At 41.0% G+C, this 19,848-nt stretch overlaps 2 protein-coding genes across 2 annotated transcripts; one reads left to right on the forward strand and one right to left on the reverse strand.

The window, feature by feature from the left end:
- Window positions 1–790: 790 nt before the first annotated feature.
- On the reverse strand, window positions 791–5,009 carry NUDCD2 (NudC domain containing 2). The gene is made up of 4 exons (XM_082291746.1): window positions 4,666–5,009; window positions 3,393–3,441; window positions 2,020–2,171; window positions 791–1,121 (listed from the first exon to the last, which is right to left on the reverse strand). Exons 1-4 carry the CDS (start codon window positions 4,852–4,854, stop codon window positions 1,038–1,040), a joined length of 474 nt encoding a protein of 157 aa, XP_082147872.1. The 5' UTR covers window positions 4,855–5,009; the 3' UTR covers window positions 791–1,037.
- Window positions 5,010–5,202: 193 nt separating this feature from the next.
- On the forward strand, window positions 5,203–17,857 carry HMMR (hyaluronan mediated motility receptor; the record flags this gene model as incomplete). Its single annotated transcript, XM_082291189.1, has 18 exons — window positions 5,203–5,263; window positions 5,840–5,938; window positions 6,530–6,606; window positions 7,428–7,508; window positions 8,209–8,397; window positions 8,631–8,717; window positions 9,010–9,110; window positions 10,197–10,271; window positions 10,405–10,583; window positions 11,382–11,530; window positions 11,820–12,034; window positions 12,654–12,770; window positions 13,592–13,750; window positions 14,882–15,034; window positions 15,140–15,239; window positions 15,488–15,664; window positions 16,174–16,336; window positions 16,971–17,857. The coding sequence occupies 18 exons, from the start codon at window positions 5,203–5,205 to the stop codon at window positions 16,988–16,990; spliced, it is 2,202 nt and encodes a 733-aa protein (XP_082147315.1). The 3' UTR covers window positions 16,991–17,857.
- Between the last annotated feature and the right edge of the window lie 1,991 nt (window positions 17,858–19,848).

The raw sequence follows: 19,848 nt of genomic DNA on the forward strand, positions 1-19,848 counted from the left end.
ATGGGTGGGATCAGCTGGTCCCACCTCCCTGCTCAAGCAGGGTCATCCCAGAATACATGACATAGGATTTCATCCAGACATTTCTTGATTAACCCCAGTAAGTCCAAACTGTCTCTGGGAAACCTGTTCCTGTGCACAGTCACTGCACAGGGAAGAACATCTTCCTCATGCCCAGGTGGAACTTCCTTGGCATCAGTTTGTGCCCATTGTCTCTTGTCCTGTTGCTGGGCACTACAGAGCAGAGCCTGGTCCCTGCTCTGAGCCCTCCCTGCAGACAGGGACAGACAAGGATGAGGTCCCCTCAGCTGTTTCTCCTCTTGAGGCTGAACAGCGCCAGCTCCCAAAGCCTTTCCTTGTAGGGATGTCCTCCCTTCCACAGCCTCCACAGCCTCTGCTGGACTCATTCCAGGAGTTCATGTCCCTCCTGTCCTGAGGAGCCCAACTGGACACAGCACTCCAGATGTGGCCTCACCAGGGCTGAGGAGAGGGGCAGGATCACCTCCCTGACCTTCTGGCAATGTTCTTCTTGATTCACCCCAGGATACCATTGGCCTTCTTGTCCCCCAGGGCACTGCTGGCTCAGGGACAGCTCAATGTCCACCAGGACCCCAAGGTCCTTCTCCACAGAGCTGTCCTCCAGCAGATCATCCCCAGCCTGGTGCATGCGGAGATGCCTTCCCAAGTGTAGATAAGCATGAATAAGATATCCTTGCATAAAGACAAGTGGCAGATTTATAACTGATTGGTTTACTATGGTGTTCCTAAAAAAAAAAACCACCCAAGCAAAACATTCTGCTTAAAGACGTTACTTTTTTATGTACACCTTCCTCTATAGTTTGTGCCTTAGTTAGCACAGCTTATAAATCAGCTGGTAACATTTTGTCTTCATTCTGCTGGAAAAGATCTTCTTTCTCTTCACTGAAATAATTACTTTTGTCAACAATCCATTGAAGAGATCACTGAAGTCTTCAATAGTTACATGATTCCAGTCCTTAACCGTAAAATGTAATTTGCCTAAAGCATCACATACAAAAAGTTTACTTTTCAAGACTAGAAAAGTCTGGTCCTCCTTTGCTGTAGTTTCCAGAAATTTCTGCCCCACTGAAGTCAAATCCAGGGTTCTGATGGAGGTAAAATTAAAAATTGTTTAGAATAAAAATGCTTTAAAAAATCTCAGCCCACAAACAAAAACCCTAAAATGCTTCTTGTTAATATTCTGCCATTGTTAACAAGAACATGTAACAACCAACTTGTCATACATTTATCACAGCACTGAAATTCTCGGAAAATGTGTCAACAAACTTTGAATTGCCATAGTTTGGTTGCCTACTGCTGAAGTGACTTTATAATGCTGTTCTTGACTTCGCAAGCAGATCTCCCAGAAAAGAAGTATTACGGAAAGTTTAAGAGATCTGGCTTTTGGTGTCCTTTGGAATTGCCTTTTGAAAATCTACATACATGCCCTGATGGATAACAAGGTTCATAAAACTGCTGTTCTCTTTTGCAGTACATAGCGTGCTGATTCAGCTGCTAAGTAAAATGATGTAATTCTACAACTCTGCAGACGTACAGGAATAGTTGTCTGCTAAAGGTATAGCAAAACAATTTAAGCACTTTTAGTGAAAGCACAAGGAAACACCTTTCCCAGCTAACTATTCTACTCCATCTTACGTTATAAACAAGCATATCCAGTAGTTTGATGTTCAAACTTTACTGTAAATATGGCTATGTCATAATTCTAGATAATAGTAGAAGTTGTGTGTAGCCTAAAAAGTGAAGACTTGTTAGGAAGATGAAGTAAAACAGCAATAGCCTCTAAACTCACCTGAACTTTTCACAAACCTTACGGACAGAGTGCAGACAGAATAATCTCTTCAAAGCCCAGTAATAAAACCTTGTAAGCATTTTATAGATATTGAACTAAATCATGTATTTCCATTGCATTTGCTCAGCTTTCCTGGCCATAACCTCTGTGTGCTAACAAAAAATATAAGGAGTAATTATGGTCCTTTAACTTACTTCTCTTTGGAATCGCTCCAGTGTAAGTTTCCTTTGCATCTGGTCCTGCACCCAAGGATCAGCAGCATATTCATTTTCTAACAGAGATGTCCAACAATTTCCAGCGTCTCTATTTGTCTTCATTAGAACAATTCGTATCAGCTGCCTGTCTTCTGTTGAATGAAAAAACATAGAACAACCTTTAAACTCAGTCCTACGTGCTGGTTCTTTTCTTGGTTTGGTGAATTCACCATTAACAAGCACAAGATGTGAAGTAATTTAAATTCTTAATGCCAATGCCAATCTGGTTCTTGATAAATAAATAAATAAACATTAATAAGAAAAAAAAGGCTAAAGCAAAGACAGCCTGTACTGTCATCTCTCCCCTTCTGGCCTGTGAAATGCTGAAGCTGTTTTAAGGGATTAAAACACAGATCGTAAGTACTTCTATTGCAAACATAGAGTAACTTCTTGGAGAGGTTCACAACAGAGAAAAGATTTAATCTATTAATACAGACAACTCTGCTAAGGCAATAATGAAAAATTTGAGGTCAGGCTTTACAGAGAGTTATTACCAACAGAAGCTAGAACTAAGTTTTAGCAACATATGAACAGATGATTATTTAAAAACTGTGTATGCCCATAGAGAATATATTGGAAACATGTTTCAAAGTAAATGTGCAGGGTATTTAGTTCTACTGAAGTGAATAAATACAGCATTAGAAGTGTATTTTGAAGATCATTCACATACTGAAAAAGACTGGGCTTCACTTCACAATGTGTGTTAACACTTCTAGTTTAAGGATTGATTGATTATTTAGTAATTTAAAATAAATATTGAACGGAAAAGAAAATCCTTCATAGGAAAACAATGAGAAGCACAGTCCATAAATATGATTGCCAAACCCCAAAATATTCTGAATACTTTACAGTGTTTATGATACAATGGCCAGATACATTTTTTCCTCATTATATATATACACCTTAGTGTGATTTTTAAATTTCTTTCTGATTCTCTTGCACTGTAGATTTTGACACTCATTCAAAAAATGTAATGCATAAAAAGTAATAATTATGGAGATTCATAGGCCACACAACTGTACCGTAACTGTTTACCTTTAAATGAAGATTTGCAAAAAACTTCTCACTATATGAAGATGTTTGTAACGCATCGATTATGACCTTCCAGGATGTGGCATTTTCTCATTAACCTTAGTCTCAAGTGCTTTTGTAATACCTCAGTTCCTTAATCCTGCAATAATGATTGCCTTTTTACAAAGTTATGAACAGGGAAGAAAGTAATCTTTTCCACTGATAAAGAGGGGGTAAACTATTCTGCAGTGTCTATTGGAAAGTTTTACTGCCTTTATATCACTTCAGATGTAGGTTATTACCTAAGGTCCATGTTCCTTCATCAGTTACTGTAGAGTCAAAAAGCTTACCCTGCAAAATAGGTACAATATTAAAAATCAGTAAAGCGTTTTCAGCATCTAGTTCACATTGTTATGAAGTTTTACTCACAACTTAACCACCTTCTATTCTGCTGAAAATGAACAGAGTGATCTGGCCCTACAAATACAGACTTGCATATAGCCTTGTCAAAGAATATAATTGCTTGTTATGCAATTTTTAAAAAAATGAAGCATTTAATATCTGTCATTGTTTCAGTATCTGGAGTCATTGAAAAGGCTTGTGTTTCTCAGCAGGTAATGCCATTTTTAATACTCTTGTCATGAAAATGCAAGTGTTTTTGCCAGGAGTAACATTTAGCTCTGGTGCAGGATACAGACAGTATGAGCAGTTCATTATAAATGTGAAAGTAAATCTGTCTTTAGGCTGGGGTTTTTTTTTGGCTTTCTGGAGCAATTAAGCTGTGCACTGAAATGCTGCCCACATCCACGTTAAAATCCATGTGAATTTGTATCTTTATTTTTCATAGAATCACAGAATGGTTTGGGTTGGAAGGGACCTTGAAGTTCATCTCATTCCAGCTCCCTGCCATGGGCCAGGACACCTTCCACTATCCCAGGTTGTTCCAAGCTCTGCCCAACCCAGCCTTGAACACTTCCAGAGATGGGGCATCCACAGCTCCTCTGGGGAACCTGTGCCAGGGCTTCACTCATTTCTTCCTAACATCCAGTATAACACTGTCTTCTGACTATTTAAAGCCCTTCCCCCTTGTCCCATCACTACATGTAAGAACTCCCTCTCCAGCTCTCTTTCCATGTACTGGAGTACATGCACTATCTGAAAAACCTCGTGCAGGTTTTCCAAGGAATGTCATTTTTAATGTCAAACCTGGGATAAAGAACAGCCACCACAGGGCACCAGGTGTGCAAACCTTCTCCCAGGCGACTAATGACAGCACAAGACGACACAGTCTAAGCTGTGCCAAGGCAAGTCTGGGTTGGACATCAGGAAGAAATTTCACAGAAAAGTGTGATTAGACATTGGATCGGGCTGCCCAGGGAGGTGGCGGAGTCACAGTCCCTGGAGGGGACTTTGTTTAAGGAAAGCCCACGGTCGGCTGACACAGTCGCTCATAGGCTGGACTCGATGATTTCAAAGGTATTTTATAACCGAACTGAGCCCGTGACCCCCCGGCGCCTCGCGGCCTCCGCGTCGAGCGCGGCCGCCGACCCGTTCCCCCCGGGCTGCCCGCGGTACCTGCAGCAGCTCCTGCCCGCGCACGGCCAGCGCGATGTGCCGGCTCCGCAGGCTGCAGCGCACGTCCTTGGCACGGGTGCCCGGCGGGACGCGCACCTCGATGAACACCTCCTCCAGCGTCTGGTACCAGCGGCCCCAGGGCGTTCCGCAGGGCACCACCCCGCTGCGCTCCTCGAACGGAGCCGACATGGGACACGACCGCAGCGCTCCGCTCGGCGATCCGCACCGAACCGCACAGACAGTCCCGCACAGCGGCCCGTCCCGCCCCGGCTCCGCGATCCCGGCTCCGCGATCCCGGCTCCGCGATCCCGGCTCCGCGATCCCGGCCCCGCTCCCGGCCCGGCCCGCCGGGAGCGCCCACCCCACGCACGCGCACCACCGACCGCGCCTCTTCGCCGGGCCCGCAGCGCGCGTGCCCCGCGCCGGGCGCGCCGATTGGCCGAGGCGGGCGGGACGGTGGGAGCTGATTGGCTGGGCGGCGCGCGCTGCGGCCGTTGGCCTCTTTGAACGCCGGGGCCACGGGGTCCCAGTGCTGCCATGGCGTCTGCGCGCGCGCCGTTCGGCCGTCAGCTCCATCTCCACCGCGATGGCAGTGCTGGTACGTGAGGAGAGGGGACGGAGGGAGCGGTGGTGAGCTATTCGGTGGTGAGCTATTCGGTGGTGAGCTATTCGGTGGTGAGCTATTCGGTGGTGAGCTATTCGGTGGTGAGCTATTCGGTGGTGAGCTATTCGGTGGTGAGCTATTCGGTGGTGCTCGAGGGACCAGGGGCCAGCCTCAGGGCCTCCCTTCCTGTGAGGAGCAGCCCGTAGCGCGGTGCCTGAGGACCCTCTGGGTTCTCGCGGGGGTCCCCTTCTAAGGTAGAAGGTTCCGACTTCGTGTCTAGCCCTAGCATGCCAAATACAGTAGCGAACGTGTATAATTTACGTAGTAACTAAAGCGGTGCCAAGTCTTGCTCGCCTCTAGTTCCGTAGTACAGCGCTGTAAGAGGAACGTGCAGGGCTTGTCACGGCCGAGGCAATGCTAGCGAGAGTGTTTTCTGATGTACGAGTCTCTCACAGTGAGACTTTGGCTGTAGGTTTACCCTAGATATGTTATCAGCCTCAATTCATGGAAGCTGAAACCCCTGTAATTTACCTTCATTGTTCTTTGCTGTTCTGAAAATCTCATTTCTAGCATGTACCCCCCTGCAAGGATCCCGTAATGTTAAGCCATCAGATGGAGCGAGAAGTTTGCTGTCCTCTGAAGCATGCCAAGGGGTTAGGAAACAGAAGAGTAAGTAAAAATTGCACAGAACACAATGATAAGATATCTTTAGATGCTACAATTGTTAGTGCTGTTACTGCTCTGCTCTTCAGAAATTGGTTTCTGTTGCAGAGATTCACTGTCTACCTTCTGACTCAAAGAAGCAGCTGTAAAAACATCTGTTGGAATCTTCCAAAAATAGCTTTATATGTGACTACTTCTAATTAGGGGGGCCTCTGGAGGTCAAATAAACTACTAATTAACCTTGGGTTTAGAGATACTTTAAATGCATTTTTAGTATCTAAAGCATCCCTCAGTTCAAAACTGACATTATGGATCTGGATCATGGCAGGGAAACTTGGCAGAAGTGGAAATACCAAAACTGTCTGTCACCTGGCAGTCTGTCTCTAAACTTTGTCAAGTGCCCAGATGACTAATATTGAACTGTCTGATTGCAGTAAAAAAGCAGCTGGTACGGGGTTGTCAAGTTGATAGTCTAACAACCAGGTGGAATGTTGTCTTTTGTACACAGTTAATTAACCTTGTGTAGTTTGGTTACATTTCCCCCTCTGTGCATGTGCACTCTCTTCCTTCACCATTCTCTTCTGCATCCTTCTTCAGGTGAGACAAATCTGAGCAGTGAGAAGAGTGCACCCACCCCAGTAACTGCAAGGAGACTCGTATCTCTTGGATCAACGGTAAGACTCTGCTCTGGTGTCTGTAGCAGTGTTAAATCCCAGCTAAATCTCTCTGACTGCTTAAACAATACAGCCTCTTCATACAATTGTCATTAACCTACCCAAGTGAACTATGGAACATATTGTTGTGTCTGTGTTCCGTAGTAACTAAGCAGGAAAAATGAAATTGCTGCATCCTTGGGAATTGTGCGATAATTAACTTGGGACTACAGAGCAACTTGTTATATTTGGTGCTATGCTGTTGGGATTTCTTTTCCTCTTGCTCACCATGTAGTTACGGTGTGATCCTTTCTTTTTAAGGAGATGGTGTTTTGGTTCCTTCTTTCATGGGCTGGGCAAGGCAGAGTGGAAACTTGGTGGTGTAAGAAACAGGGAGGGGATGGTACTGCATGTACAGGTTCTCAGTGTCCTATGCAAGGATATGGATTTCAAGATTCGTATCTTAACAAGCTGAAAAATGATAGCCCTGACTTTACTTAAGTTTACAAGTATTGGTGATGTAGGATAAAATTCTTCAAACAAACCTGAGGTGAAGATATTAAAATGTTTTTATGAAGCTTAGTGGGTGCTAAAGTCTCCAACTTTGTTAATCTCCTTCCTGTCCCTGTGGTTATGAGCTGTCCCTTCAGAGTAATGCTGATGAGAAAGTAAAAACCCCATCCTAACCTGATACTTTTCTGCTCTGTCTGGAAGAGACAAAGGTTTGCTCTTTATTTGGTATGTATCTTTGTAGTATTGTCTATATGAAGCACCCACTCTTGTATTTAATTGTATTCAGCTACTATGAAGCTAGAGATTTCTAACACATCTCTTTTCCAAAGCCGGCTAATGGGATTGTGAAGATTAAAAAAGATCTTATGCTTGTGAAAGAGAAAAAGAAACAGAAGGCACTGGAGAAGGAGGTATGAATACATTATGTGAGTGAAATCCTGTCATGTTTCCCACTTACCATAATAAAAAATACAAGCTGGTAGAATTGGCCTCTTTTGCGTCACACAGCATACAAGTGTTTACAAATGGCTCTGTGCAAAAGAAAGATTATCAGATATGCATGTACAAAGCTAATGGAATTGCATTAATTCTGGCTGATTGCGAACAGTTATTCTGTCAGTCTTCTCAAAAACAGAACTAAGTCCTCTGTTGGCTACCCCATAAAGGCTCTGTTTCATTTAACTGTTGCTAGCTAAGATTTTTTGCTCGCTAATTGTCATACTTTTAATGCTTAAGAGGCACTCTAAATTGTATCAGCACACTTCTGTGTGCTAATTGGTGCCTTGTGTCTCAAATGTCACATTCTGCCTTTTTGTCTGTTACAGCCAAAAAGGAGAGTTTGCTTCTGTTGTGTATTAAAGCTAAGACTATTCTCATTTTAACATGTTGTACTGGCTCAGTAGCATAAAATAAGTCAGGAGAAACATTGCTATTGTATCATGTGTAATAATAGAGAATTGTGGTGATTCTGTTATTTCCTTCCTGTGAATGAGAGTTACAGATACATATTCTGAATGGAAGCAAATACAGTTTGGATACTTATGCCTGTGGTTTACTTGGAGAGGCTAAAGTAATGATAGTAAGAAATAAAGAAAATACCTCATGTTTTAGATCCGTGCATTAGTGAGAGAACGTGGAGAGCAGGATAAAAAACTTCAGGCTCTGGATGAAGATTTTGTTAAGATTGAAGCAAAGCTGAGTGCTGCAGTTCAGGAGAAAACCTCTCTTTCGGCAAATGTTGCATGCCTGAAAAAACAGCTTTTGGAGCTAACAAGAAGCAATGAACTACTGAAGTCAAAGGTATTCAGACAAATAAATACATCTTTGCTTTGCCTTTGCTGTTACTGAGCTTCCTGTGCAAAAGGAAGCTTTAGCTGCTGATCAGCATCTGTTTTGACATAGAGCATGTCTGGTTTGGGATCTTGTGCCTGTCTAAACACAGAGTGGAAGGGGAACAGCTTGGGAAGGGTTGTGTGAACAGCAATTCATACAAAGGAATAATGCTTAGTGGTTTTATCTTCTTTTCTAACAAGCTGTCTGAAGATGGTGTGCAGAAGAAAATGAGCAGCCTGTGCATGGAGTTGATGAAGCTCAGAAACATGAGGGATGCTAAGGAAAAGGTATGACCATTTGCACAGGACAGTAATTCTGAGCTGCTCAGGAACAAAACCAGTGATCCTCAGTATAGTTTGAAGCTCTTGGTGGTGGTTGTTGTTTAATAAGTGGCTGATATCTTTACAGAGGGATACTTGCAATCCCGTTTAGCACAGTAGTAGGTGCTATCATTAAACTGTAGTGATGAATTAAATTTCAGTTTACCATTGTCTCTTCCACAATGCCCTCTTTTTTTATTAAATGTCATTTTAATGTTAATACATGTAGTTTGGGTTTGGTTGTTTTTTTTTTTTTCAGACTGCACTGGCAAAGCAGGAAGACATGGAAATGAAGCTGCAGGAAGTGCAGAGAAATCTAGAGCATTCAAAAGGAAAAGTAGCACAGTTACAAGAAAAACTGTAAGTGCTAGGAAGGGAATTAGATGAGATGATGACCTAGCTGTGTTTCCATGCTTACCCTTTGTAGTAACCAAAATACAGGCTGTCCTCCCTACTGAGAAGGAACAGACATTATTAGTGTTTGTCATCTGGAATAAATATGATGGAATGAAGTTCTAACAGCTGCTGCGGTTTGATAAAACAACCATTAAAAACATTGTTTCTCTAGTGTGTCTAATCTTTTTCCAAAAGATAAACTGTATCATGTCAACCCTTTGTCTTCCAGTGTGGTATGGGTGGGGTTTTCTTGGGTATGGGGTGGAGAGGGAAGACATACGTCTTTAGAACAGAATTGTGGTTCATGTTGGAGGAGGACATTTGTATGGATAGGATATTTCTGACTCTTTAGACTACTAAGTTAGGAATAAGCAAGAATAGAAAAGCATTAGAGCAGGAGCTGAAATCCTAATTTAGCAGCCAGGCATTTGGCATGGATTTGATAAACGCATTCATGCTCTCCAGAGGAGTGCATTGAAGAGCCATTGTGGTGCCTTCAGAGCTGCTTTGATGTAGACATGTGCTCTGAAGAAAGGCAACTGCGGAGTCTCAGCTTCAGCAGCTCTGTGTAGATGGAGAGTGAGTTCTAACACAGCACTTGCTATTCTGTCCAAAAAATGTCATGTGCTGTACAGGAACAGTGCACTAATGTGTAGCCTGTTGCTGAGGATAGTGACCTAGGAAAAATGAACTTCCAAGCTGTGTTTGGTGTCAGATTGGCACAACTGGCACTGCAGCACAAACTTGGCTGTTAACGTACACAAAGGTAATAATGCAGGTAGTGCAGGTCACAAAGGGAGGAGATGATAATTTGCTACAAAAGCTGCATTATGTTAATGCATTATGTTTGTGGCATATTGCTCGTGGCAAAATACGGCTTAGCATCTTTACTACAAATGAGAAGACTGTCTGGAACAGGTATGAAAAGAGGGAAGAATCACCTCTTAGAGCCAATATCAGTTTTTCAGCCAAACTGGGAGATGAAAGTGTGTTACTAATTAACTCTGAATTTGTTTAAATATATCTGTCATAAAAACTGTCTGGTTTTAGGTCTGCTACTGAGAGAGAGAAAGTTGAAGAAAAGTCTGACACTGAAAAACTTCTGGAATATATCACAGAGCTCAGGTAACAACAAATTGTTCTCAAGAAGTTAGTTTTCCTTTTGGAAACCAACAATCCTAAGCATTTTCCTTTGTGTTGATGTGTAAGCTTACGAACAAAATTTAGTGGTAACAAGTGCCTGAATTTTCTTCTACAGTAGTGTTGCAGAAACAGCTGAGAAATACAAACTGGAAGTTGCCCAGATGGAGGAGACACTGAGTAAGAAAGACCAAGATATTGAGATCCTGAAGAATACCCTCAAAACAAAAGAGGAAGAATCATGTAAATTGATAAAAGAACTTAATGAGAGGTGTCAACTGCTTCAACAAGAGAAAGGTAATTGTTAGTTCTTGTACACTGTTCCATATGTGGGATCACTCACATGCCTTAAAGCATCTCAAATAGGTTTTTTCTCAAATGTCAATTTAGACTGGTTTGTTCCATATGAGAAGTCTCTGAGCTCCAGCTAGAAACACCAAGGCATATTTTTAACAACAGGGAAATCCCTTCACATCTGACATCTGTTAAATCTGAATTGGTGTTTCCATGGAGGGTAACTTGGGTAGATAGTACACAATGAAAATTGTAGGAGTGGCCTTAATCTGAAAGGTGAACACTTAAGTTCTTGTTCCTTATTCTTCGTTGAGAAGCAGTATAATGTGTGAATTCACTGCTAACAGCTTGTGTACAGGGTCATTGAGGTGTTGGGAATATGGCAAGGATCCCATCTTCACCTCCTTACTCCTCTCCCTACACCAGCAACTCTGCAATCTGAGATGTGTACTCAGTTTTCTGTACCAGCTGCCTTCTGTGTACTAGTTTGTGGAAGAAACTTTGGGGAACTCATGTAGTTGTTTTCCCCAGCCATATGCTCTTCTGGTGAAGGCCAATTGCTTGGTCCAAACACTCCTGCTGTTTAAAATAATTTTAAAGTGGTATACCTCGAGCCAATTTTGAGGAGTTTCCAGATGGGTTTAAGGTATGGGGTTGTTTTGTGTGGGGTTTTCTTTCTGTGTTTTTGGTAGTTAGGCAAGGGAAAAACAAACAAACTAAAGATGGAATGGAAGTATTATGAAAAATTGTACCTATTTGAAGATAGAGAATTTGTGTTTTATTGACAATTTCTCTGTGTAGAGAAAGAGTTGTCTGAGACCAAAGGACAGTTCCTGAGTATGAATGCTGAAATAGAAGACCTGAAAAAAAAAATTGATTTGGCAGAACAAGAACACGAAAAACTGCTTCAGAAACATGAGGAGGTCATCTCTCAGCTGCAGCAAGAGAAGGTAAATACAGACTATAAATAAGTCTAAAAATAGGTTGTAATCTCAAGGATCGGCACTAAAAATTCTTGTTTGGATTACGCATGAGATGTGCATTCCACAGTTAGGTTATCATGGCAAAGTGGGTACTGGCCTGCAGTAACTTGTGTGGTCTAATAGGTCTGAGAATCATTGCTGGTGGGATGGAGGTTTTGGTTCTTCCCATAGATTTGAAGTTTAAACGCTGAAAACTAGCCCTCTACTACCCAGAAAGTATTGGTAGTTTTAAAATTTGTGGTACTCTGGCATGCAGGAGTCATCTGCATCAATGCAGCAGAAGTTACTGGAGTTTGAAGAGGAAGTAACAAGTGAGAGACATCTTCTGGAAGAAGAGCTGAATGATACCATGAAGGAGCTGAATAAATTGCATGCAAAGGAAAAGAAAGCTGAAAAGTTGGTGAAGCGATTGGAACAAGAAATCAAATCTCAGCGTCTTGAACTTGCACAGATGGAAGAAAAGTTGACAGGGTTTGTGAAAGAAACTTTCTGATTCTAAAGCTTTGAAAGGAAGAATGTTAAATCAGTAGTGTAAACAGCTTCTGAGCCCAATTCAGGTTTTAGAGGCCTGAGCAGATCTGAAGTTATTTCTTGTTGATTGTTGATTACTAATAGTGATGAGATCTAATCACTAGCAGTAGTAACTTGAGTCAGTGTCAATAGTAACTTGAGTCAGTTTTACATTGTTGTAATTTAACACACACAAAAAAAAATGGCAGTTGGGATTTGCTTGAAAGGCTGGTATTGTAGTGCTCTGACCTTGCTGTGCTGGGTAAGCTTTGTGCATGTTGTACTGGCTGTTTCTGTCCTGGAGAAGGCAATGACAAAAAGATTTTCAAGCCAGTTGTTTCTTGTTTAAGTTTACTATTGGGTCTTCAGTCTATTCTATAACTCCCTTGGAAAGTTAAGGGGAGGGGAAATCATTAATAATACCTATTTGTGAAGTTTGTGCTTTAGTATGTGAGAAGTTACTGGTTTGTCACAATGAATTTATTGCTGTTGCTTCAAGCCTTCTGTAACTGATAGCAGCATTTGGTGATACATTCAGACATACTTCTCTCCAGTGTGCAATGCTGAATTTTTATTTCAGGAAGAATGCAGAGTTGGAGCAAATCAAGGAAATGCATAGCAGTACTGTATTGCAAATCCAAGAAGAGCACAGCAATACACTGCAGAAACTTGGAAACGCTGTTGCTGACTTTGAAAGGTATTTAAGTTTTATTAATGTATAGGACAGGGATTATCTCTAAGATGACAATAAAATGTACTGTTCATTTATGTGCCTTGGTACTTCACACGGTATGAGAGTTGGCATGGCAGTAGAGCAGAGGATTTTGTGATGGTATTTGGTGGCATTAAGAATTTATTTATTGAGCACTAGGCAAGTAGAGTGACAGTATCACTGTCTAGTTCAGGAAATTGGATATTTCTTCTTCCAAAATGTAACCAGTTGGAGGTGTTAAGTGCTTTTAAATCACAATGAGATTTGTAACTAGTGATGGTGTTCTTGGCACTGAAATGTCTTGCAAAAAGTCTTGTTTAGAATCAAAATTTGCACTGAATTGAGAATAGTTTCATACAGTTACTGCAAGTTTTTTACTTTAAAATATTCAGGTTGTGAAAGTATGTAAAAAGTGATACTGTTACTACTAGGTATGCATGATCCTTCACCCATGAAGGATCCTGTGGGATATTTGCCAATGCCAGCTACAGACAGTAGGAGCTTTGCTGTTTGAAATAACCTTCAGATAGAGTAGGTCTTTTGTTTTAAAATACCTACAAAAATATGGTAGTATCTGTATCATAGAATTCATTGTAGTGTTCCTGCTTATGGCTTTATGGAACTTTGTGTTGTGGTTTCTTTCTTACCTTTGGATTTATCAGTGCCTGTATGCTGCCATATCTTCAGAGTATAAAATCCTTGATACTTGCTAGCATGAACTTGTATTGCTCTTGTAAGGTATAAACACGTCAGTCTGTATTTTGCCTGAAGTAATAAGATTTTTCTCATTTGTACTGTAATACCAGCTACAAGAAAGCATCAGCTGAAGAAATTTGCAATTTTAAACTGGAGAATACCTCTCTGCGAGAAGAAGTTGCCAACCTAAAAAAAGTAGGCCAAGAGAATCTGCAGTTGCTTCAAGAAGCAGAATACACTAAAAACAAAGCAAATGAAGAATGTGCAAGGTACTACACAGACAAACTTTTCCATAAGCTAAGGAACACAAACTAAGACTTGGCTTTCTAACTAGAACTTCATGTGATGCTCTACAAGATCAGATCAGTATTTGGTGTAAGCAGTAGTTTCTTGCTTTTCCCAGTGCACAAGGTTGAAAATACTGACAGACAAAATTTACTAAGTTTATATGCATTAGGTCTGTCCAATCAGTTATTTTGACTTTTGTCTATATGTGGAACACAGAGGAAGAGGAAAATACTTGAATGAAATATGTTGGAATAGTCTGTTTCAGAAATACCAGTTGCAGTGACTGCTCTGCAAGTAAGATCCCCAGGGGAGACAAATACTTAATGCAGAACTTACTCTTTGCCACTCCAGTCTGAATGATGTCACCTCAAGTTCTGCTCACAAGCAAATGCCAATTAACCATCCATAAATTGCCACACTGTGATGATGTATACTGAGGTTCTCTCTCTGCCTAATATGAGGCACCACAGTGCAGCTGATGTGAAATAATACCCAAGAAGTTGTGTTAGGCCAGTAGCTGAGGACGTGCTTCTCTGGCTGTCTAACAGCAGTTCAGTGATCTATGTTCCCTATGGTTCTGTGCTGGTTAAGATGCTCCCCTTTCTTTCCTCCCACCTGCTTAATGTCTCCAGTTTCCATTAGAGCTGGTAAAAGAAAAACTGAAGAGGTATTTCCTGGTTGAGGTGGCAGGGAAGGGATGCAACAAACAGCTGGGGCTGAAGAGGGGTCGGTGCTTTTAGTTGTAGGGTTTTTGAAATCTTGCATACATCCACACTGAACAGTCTTGATTAGTTCCTGCTGAGCAAATCTCTGCATGTAAAGCCTAACTGCTAAACTATCCCTGCTAAAAGCTGCTGGTGTTGAACAACCTTAAATGAGCAATATGATCTTTCTGTGCTTCAAAAGGACTGCTTATAGGAAAAGTTAAAAATGTTGTTCATCTTAATTGCCTTCTGTACTACTGTTTTCTTTGTGGCACTGTTTGTGCAAATTTTTATTTCAGTTCTACTAACAGCTTTTCAACCTTATTTACTTGTGGGTTTTAGATTTAGTGTAGTGGAAAAAAAAATAAAAATCAAGGGCTCATTAAGAGATTATGGTATTTTCCTCAGGATGCTTTTAGAAGTCCAGACCAAGCTTGCACTAAAAGAAGCAGAAACACAGAGAACAAAAGAGTCTTGCCTTGCTCAAATGACTAAACTTCAGGAAAAACTTGAGGAGCAAACTGAAGATCTGAAAAGAGAACTTGAAGCAGAAAGATTAAGGTGACTTTCTCAAACTAGAACTGCATATTATGGCACATCCAAGTTTTATTGGGAAGAAGTGCTGAGAGCTAACAAGGAACATAATGAAACTCCACTTCTTTTTAGGAAAACCGTAAGTGAAGATGTGACCTCTAGCTTAAAGAAAGAGATCAAGACCTGGCGTAAACTGTATGAAGATTTACATAACAAAGTTAAGCCTTTTCAGGTGTGTTGTGAAGGAGGTGTTTGTTAGTATCTGTTGACATAAGACTCTTGCAGTTGGCTCAAGTTCTACTCTTGAGAAGTAAATATGCTACTTCCCATTCCAAGGCATTTATTCTGCAGTGGTTTCCTAAGTTACTATCCAATGAGCCAGCTATTCCCCTTCCCAAACTAATCTTCCTTGGTAGATTTCAGTTCAGTAAAAAGCTATGCTTAGTTGAAAGATTTCTAAGACGTTCAAATGTATTTCAGCAACAACTAGATGCTTTTGAGGCTGAGAAGAATGCGCTCCTGGAGGAGCATGGGGCAGCCCAAGAAGAACTGAATAAACTGAGTGATGCATATGCTAAACTACTTGGCCACCAGAACATGAAGCAAAAAATCAAGCATGTTATGAAGTTGAAGGAAGACAATGCCCACCTGAAGCAGGTTTGTGAAATGAAAAATTAGAAATCTGCAAGTTACTAATGTGCTTGATGCTTTTGTTTGTTGCTGTAAATATTTATAGACTAATCTTGCAAGCTACTTATTTCTGTGCTTAAATTCCCTGCATGAAGCAGATTACAATAAACCACCAGCCTTCAGAAAAGCCAAGAGAATCCATTTTTGAATTTTTGACTGAATTTACAACGTACAAGAGGGATCAGCAGTACAAATAAGTACCTCTACTCTTAGTTTGGTTGGCTTTTCATACCTTTTTTTGGGGTCCTAGACGTAAACAGTCTGCTGAAAGTTTCAGACTGCCATATAGCTTAGTGGTGTTACGCTGTACCTGTACCTTGCTGCTGGTTTCTCTACACCTGTATGTTTGGGTTGGGTTTTAATGCCACCAGTCATTGTCTGTATGTTTAGCATTAGATAAAATGGCCCCCTCAGTAAATGATGAAGCAGCCTCTTCTCCTGTTCTTCATCTAACATCCAAGCATTGTTTTCTCCAGGAAGTCTCAAAACTGCGTGCATTGCTAGCCAAGGAAAAGCAAACCAACAGACATCTTCAGGAGCAGCTGTGTGCAGTACAGGGCATTAAGCGTTTTGATCCTTCCAAAGCTTTCCAGCATGATAGCAAGGAAAATATTCCTCCAAAAACACCTCTAAAAGAAGGTAAGTTTGATATTGATGTAGCCTTTGTGCCTCTTAAGCTTAAACAAAGAAGGTATGAGAGTCTTGCATAGTCTGCTGCGTCTGGGGGAGGTGAATGGCATGTCTTGTTCCACAGCAGATGTTGGAGGCTGCATCAATGGGGCACTCCCAGTGTACAGTTTGCTACTGTGCCTTCCAGCCCAGATCCTTACAATCTGACAGGAGCCGGTGGTGTGCCAGGTCAGACAGCAGAGCCATTTTCCTTCTGTCACCAGCTCACATGTTACAGCTGATGAGGTGACAGGAAGTGCCTCCTGCACAGGTCATGGGGTACAAGTGGCTCAGCCAGACCTTTGCACCCTGGTTCTTTAGCTGCTACCTGGCAGGACCCTACACCACTGCAGGTGTCAAGGGAAGATGCAAAAGGTCTGCAGATAAATGTGGAGTGGAGGAAAAGATGGAGCGCATGAGGACACACCAAGGGAAGCAGGGTAGGGGAGAGAGTTTTGTTAGTGTGTCTGTTCCAAGGTCTGAAATCCTGGCTTACCTGTAAGATTCAGTGTAGGACCTTCTGTGCCCCAGGAGACAAGAAATTATTTCATGTGGTGGGAGCAATAGTGAAAAACTCAAATGTCATAACATTTTTCTATTACAGGTAATAAAAACAAAATTTGAAGTCTTCTTGGTATTAAGAAAATAAATCACCCATAAATTCATGTGCTACAGGAGACTTCGGCAGGCTGCTTCTTCAAGGTGAACTTGGATGCTGTATATAATACAAATCAGTAGGAGCCCTAGCAAAATGATCTAAAATTGTGTACTTTTAGAAAAACTACGTTTTACTGAGAAGCAACACATGAATGCATGTTCCTGACTCCTGGTAACAACATTGCAGGCATGAATTCTGAAAAGTGTTCAGTGTTGCACTTTTTGGATATGCTGAAGCTGCTTAGTTCAGTTTTGAACAAAGCATTTAAAGTTTGGAAAAGGTGAATAAGCACTGGAGAACAAGATTACAAATGAAATCAGGTTTCAGTTAAGTTTTTTGATTTTTATATATTTTTAAATTTTTTTTCTAATGCATACAATTCTATGTTAAATTAATTTTGCTGCTTATAGCCGCTTTGGTACCAATGGCAACAATACTGCCAAGAGACCCTTCTACTTCTGTGGCCTACATACTATAGAACCAGTGTAGAAAATGAGACTGTACGCTTAATTTTGATATTGTGTGGGATCTATATTCAGTATGTGCAAATTTAAATCCTGGGGCTAGGTGTTGCAGCTATTGATCTTCAGAAGAGCATTTTCAGGTCAAAGTCAAATTGATTGCATTTATCTAAACATTTGTGTACTGTGACTAAGATTAGTGTCTTAAGAGCAATGTTGTTTCCACTGGACTCTTAAATTGCCACAAAATCTTTGTAGCCAGTTGTTGTAAGTGATCAGTGCTACAGTGACAGGGAATAACAACCAAACTTGTCTCACTTGGGTGGGAGGACATCCACTGTACTCACATGCATTGTACAGACTGGAACTGTGGCAAGGGGGAAAGAATCTGTTTAACTGCATTTAAAATCAAGACTATTTTAGCACAATAAAAAATTTAAATGAAAGGATTTGTCCATTTCCTTTGCAAACCAGGGATAAAACCCAAAATTACATTACAATGGGATTCATCTAATGTTCTTTTTTCTAGTCTTGTCTTCATAACAAAGCCCAGTGTCAGCCTTGCTTCAAAAACTACATACATATTCTCTAGTCTTAGGGAAGTTATTTAGCTGAACTGTACAACATATACAACCTGAAATTCTCTTATTTCTTAATACAGAAGTAAATACTGAATTTAAGTCAAAGGTGGAACTGTGTTTTTGTTATGTCTGTGCAGCTATCTTGCACAGAGGTGCTGCAGAGGCAGTACCCAAAGCTTAGCTGGTAGAATTTATTGCCATTTATGCTGACATTGTGAGTTTACACAGACCTCATAATTCCTAGGAAATTATATACAAAAAATGCACATTAAGTCCAAGGAACAAAGTTGTTAGATGTTGTCTGTTAATGTCATCTTTGTGTATTTGCTGGATTACTTGATCCTCTGAAGACTGAGGATGAGGATTAGCTTCAAGTGTTTTAATTAAAAGAGCACTTGGTATTCAATTTAGCAGCCCAAAGTGTTGAGAGACATTTTGATAAAGAAGTTGCTAGAAGTATATTATACTGGAGTTGTCTTTTTGTGGAGAAAAAAAATGAAGGTTTTCTTGTCTGAAAGATGTAAATGGAGTAAAAAAATTGTAGAGGAAACAGGCATTTGTCTGAATGTTAATGAAAGGTTCCACCAAACTCAAAACATAAAAATGGAGACACTAAGATAAGGTACTTTTTTTTTCTGGGGTTTTTTTTTTGTTTGTTTTTTGACTAATTTTTGGTGATTGACATGTCCTATGTCAAATTAGCAAGAGTTTTTTGACAGAAGGTACAAATATGCCAAGGGAAGCCAAAAATGGCAGGTGTCACATGACTGGGCTTTTAGGGTTGCTACATCTGGTTGCTGGCATGAGTATGCTTATATTGCCAGAAGAAAAGGAAACTCCAGCAAATAATTCTGCTAGCCCTACAGCTAAGGGTGATCTTTGAGCTTTAAAACATTGATAAATCATGTGGAGCAGAGTGGGGAGAGAAGCAAAGGGTGGAAGTCAAGGGGAAATTGAGGGGGTTTTTTCAGCTTCAGTTCGAGGAGGCTTTACCACTTTCATGCACATATGCAATGAAGCATTAAAAACTAAAACCTTGACATTTGTAGCTCAACTGTCTTATGTATTCACTGCAGGAATCCATTACTTTCATGTTGCAGAAGATTTTTTTTTTTAATTGAAAAATCCATGATTTAACACAAAGTTATTTCTCTGATCATTCATCTTGCTGTATTGTAGCAAGAGCTGGGCTGTGTTTAGTTAAAATGTAAAATGAAGAGCTCTTAGAATTCTCAACCTGCCTGACCTAATTAGAACCCTCCTACTGTTTGCTATAAAAGACAAACTGTATAAGACTCAATGCCAGTGCTTTGAATGGATCTTACACACACAATGGCTGTGCTTGCTCATGCTGGCTGTTATGAGGTAAAAATTTAAGCTCATACTGAGCTGCTTAAATGGTACCACTGGGACCAGACCAAAAGCTTAACAGGATTCAGAGCCACACATGATGTAGGGCTTGGATTTGTGTTTTGGTTTCATAGGTCAGCAGAGCCAGTGCTGCTCTCAGTCCATGTGCTCTCTGCAGGCACAGCAAAGGAATAAGTGCACAGTTGAACTGCAGTGATTTCCTAGGCTGGTAATTCCCTCTGTGGTTTGGCAATGCCTGAAATGCTGCTGGAAATGGAGCAGGTAAGGCTCTGGATATTTGCATTAACAGGTTGCTACCACACTTTGATTACAAAATCAAGGGAAAAGCAAACAGGAGGATGAGAGAGGGAGAGAGAGACTTAATTATGCTTTAGTCTCTGTGAATTACAGTCTGAAATGTTAATTTAATGA

Source organism: Coloeus monedula, assembly GCF_965178545.1.
Source record: "Coloeus monedula genome assembly, chromosome: 15".
Lineage (NCBI taxonomy): Eukaryota > Metazoa > Chordata > Aves > Passeriformes > Corvidae > Coloeus > Coloeus monedula.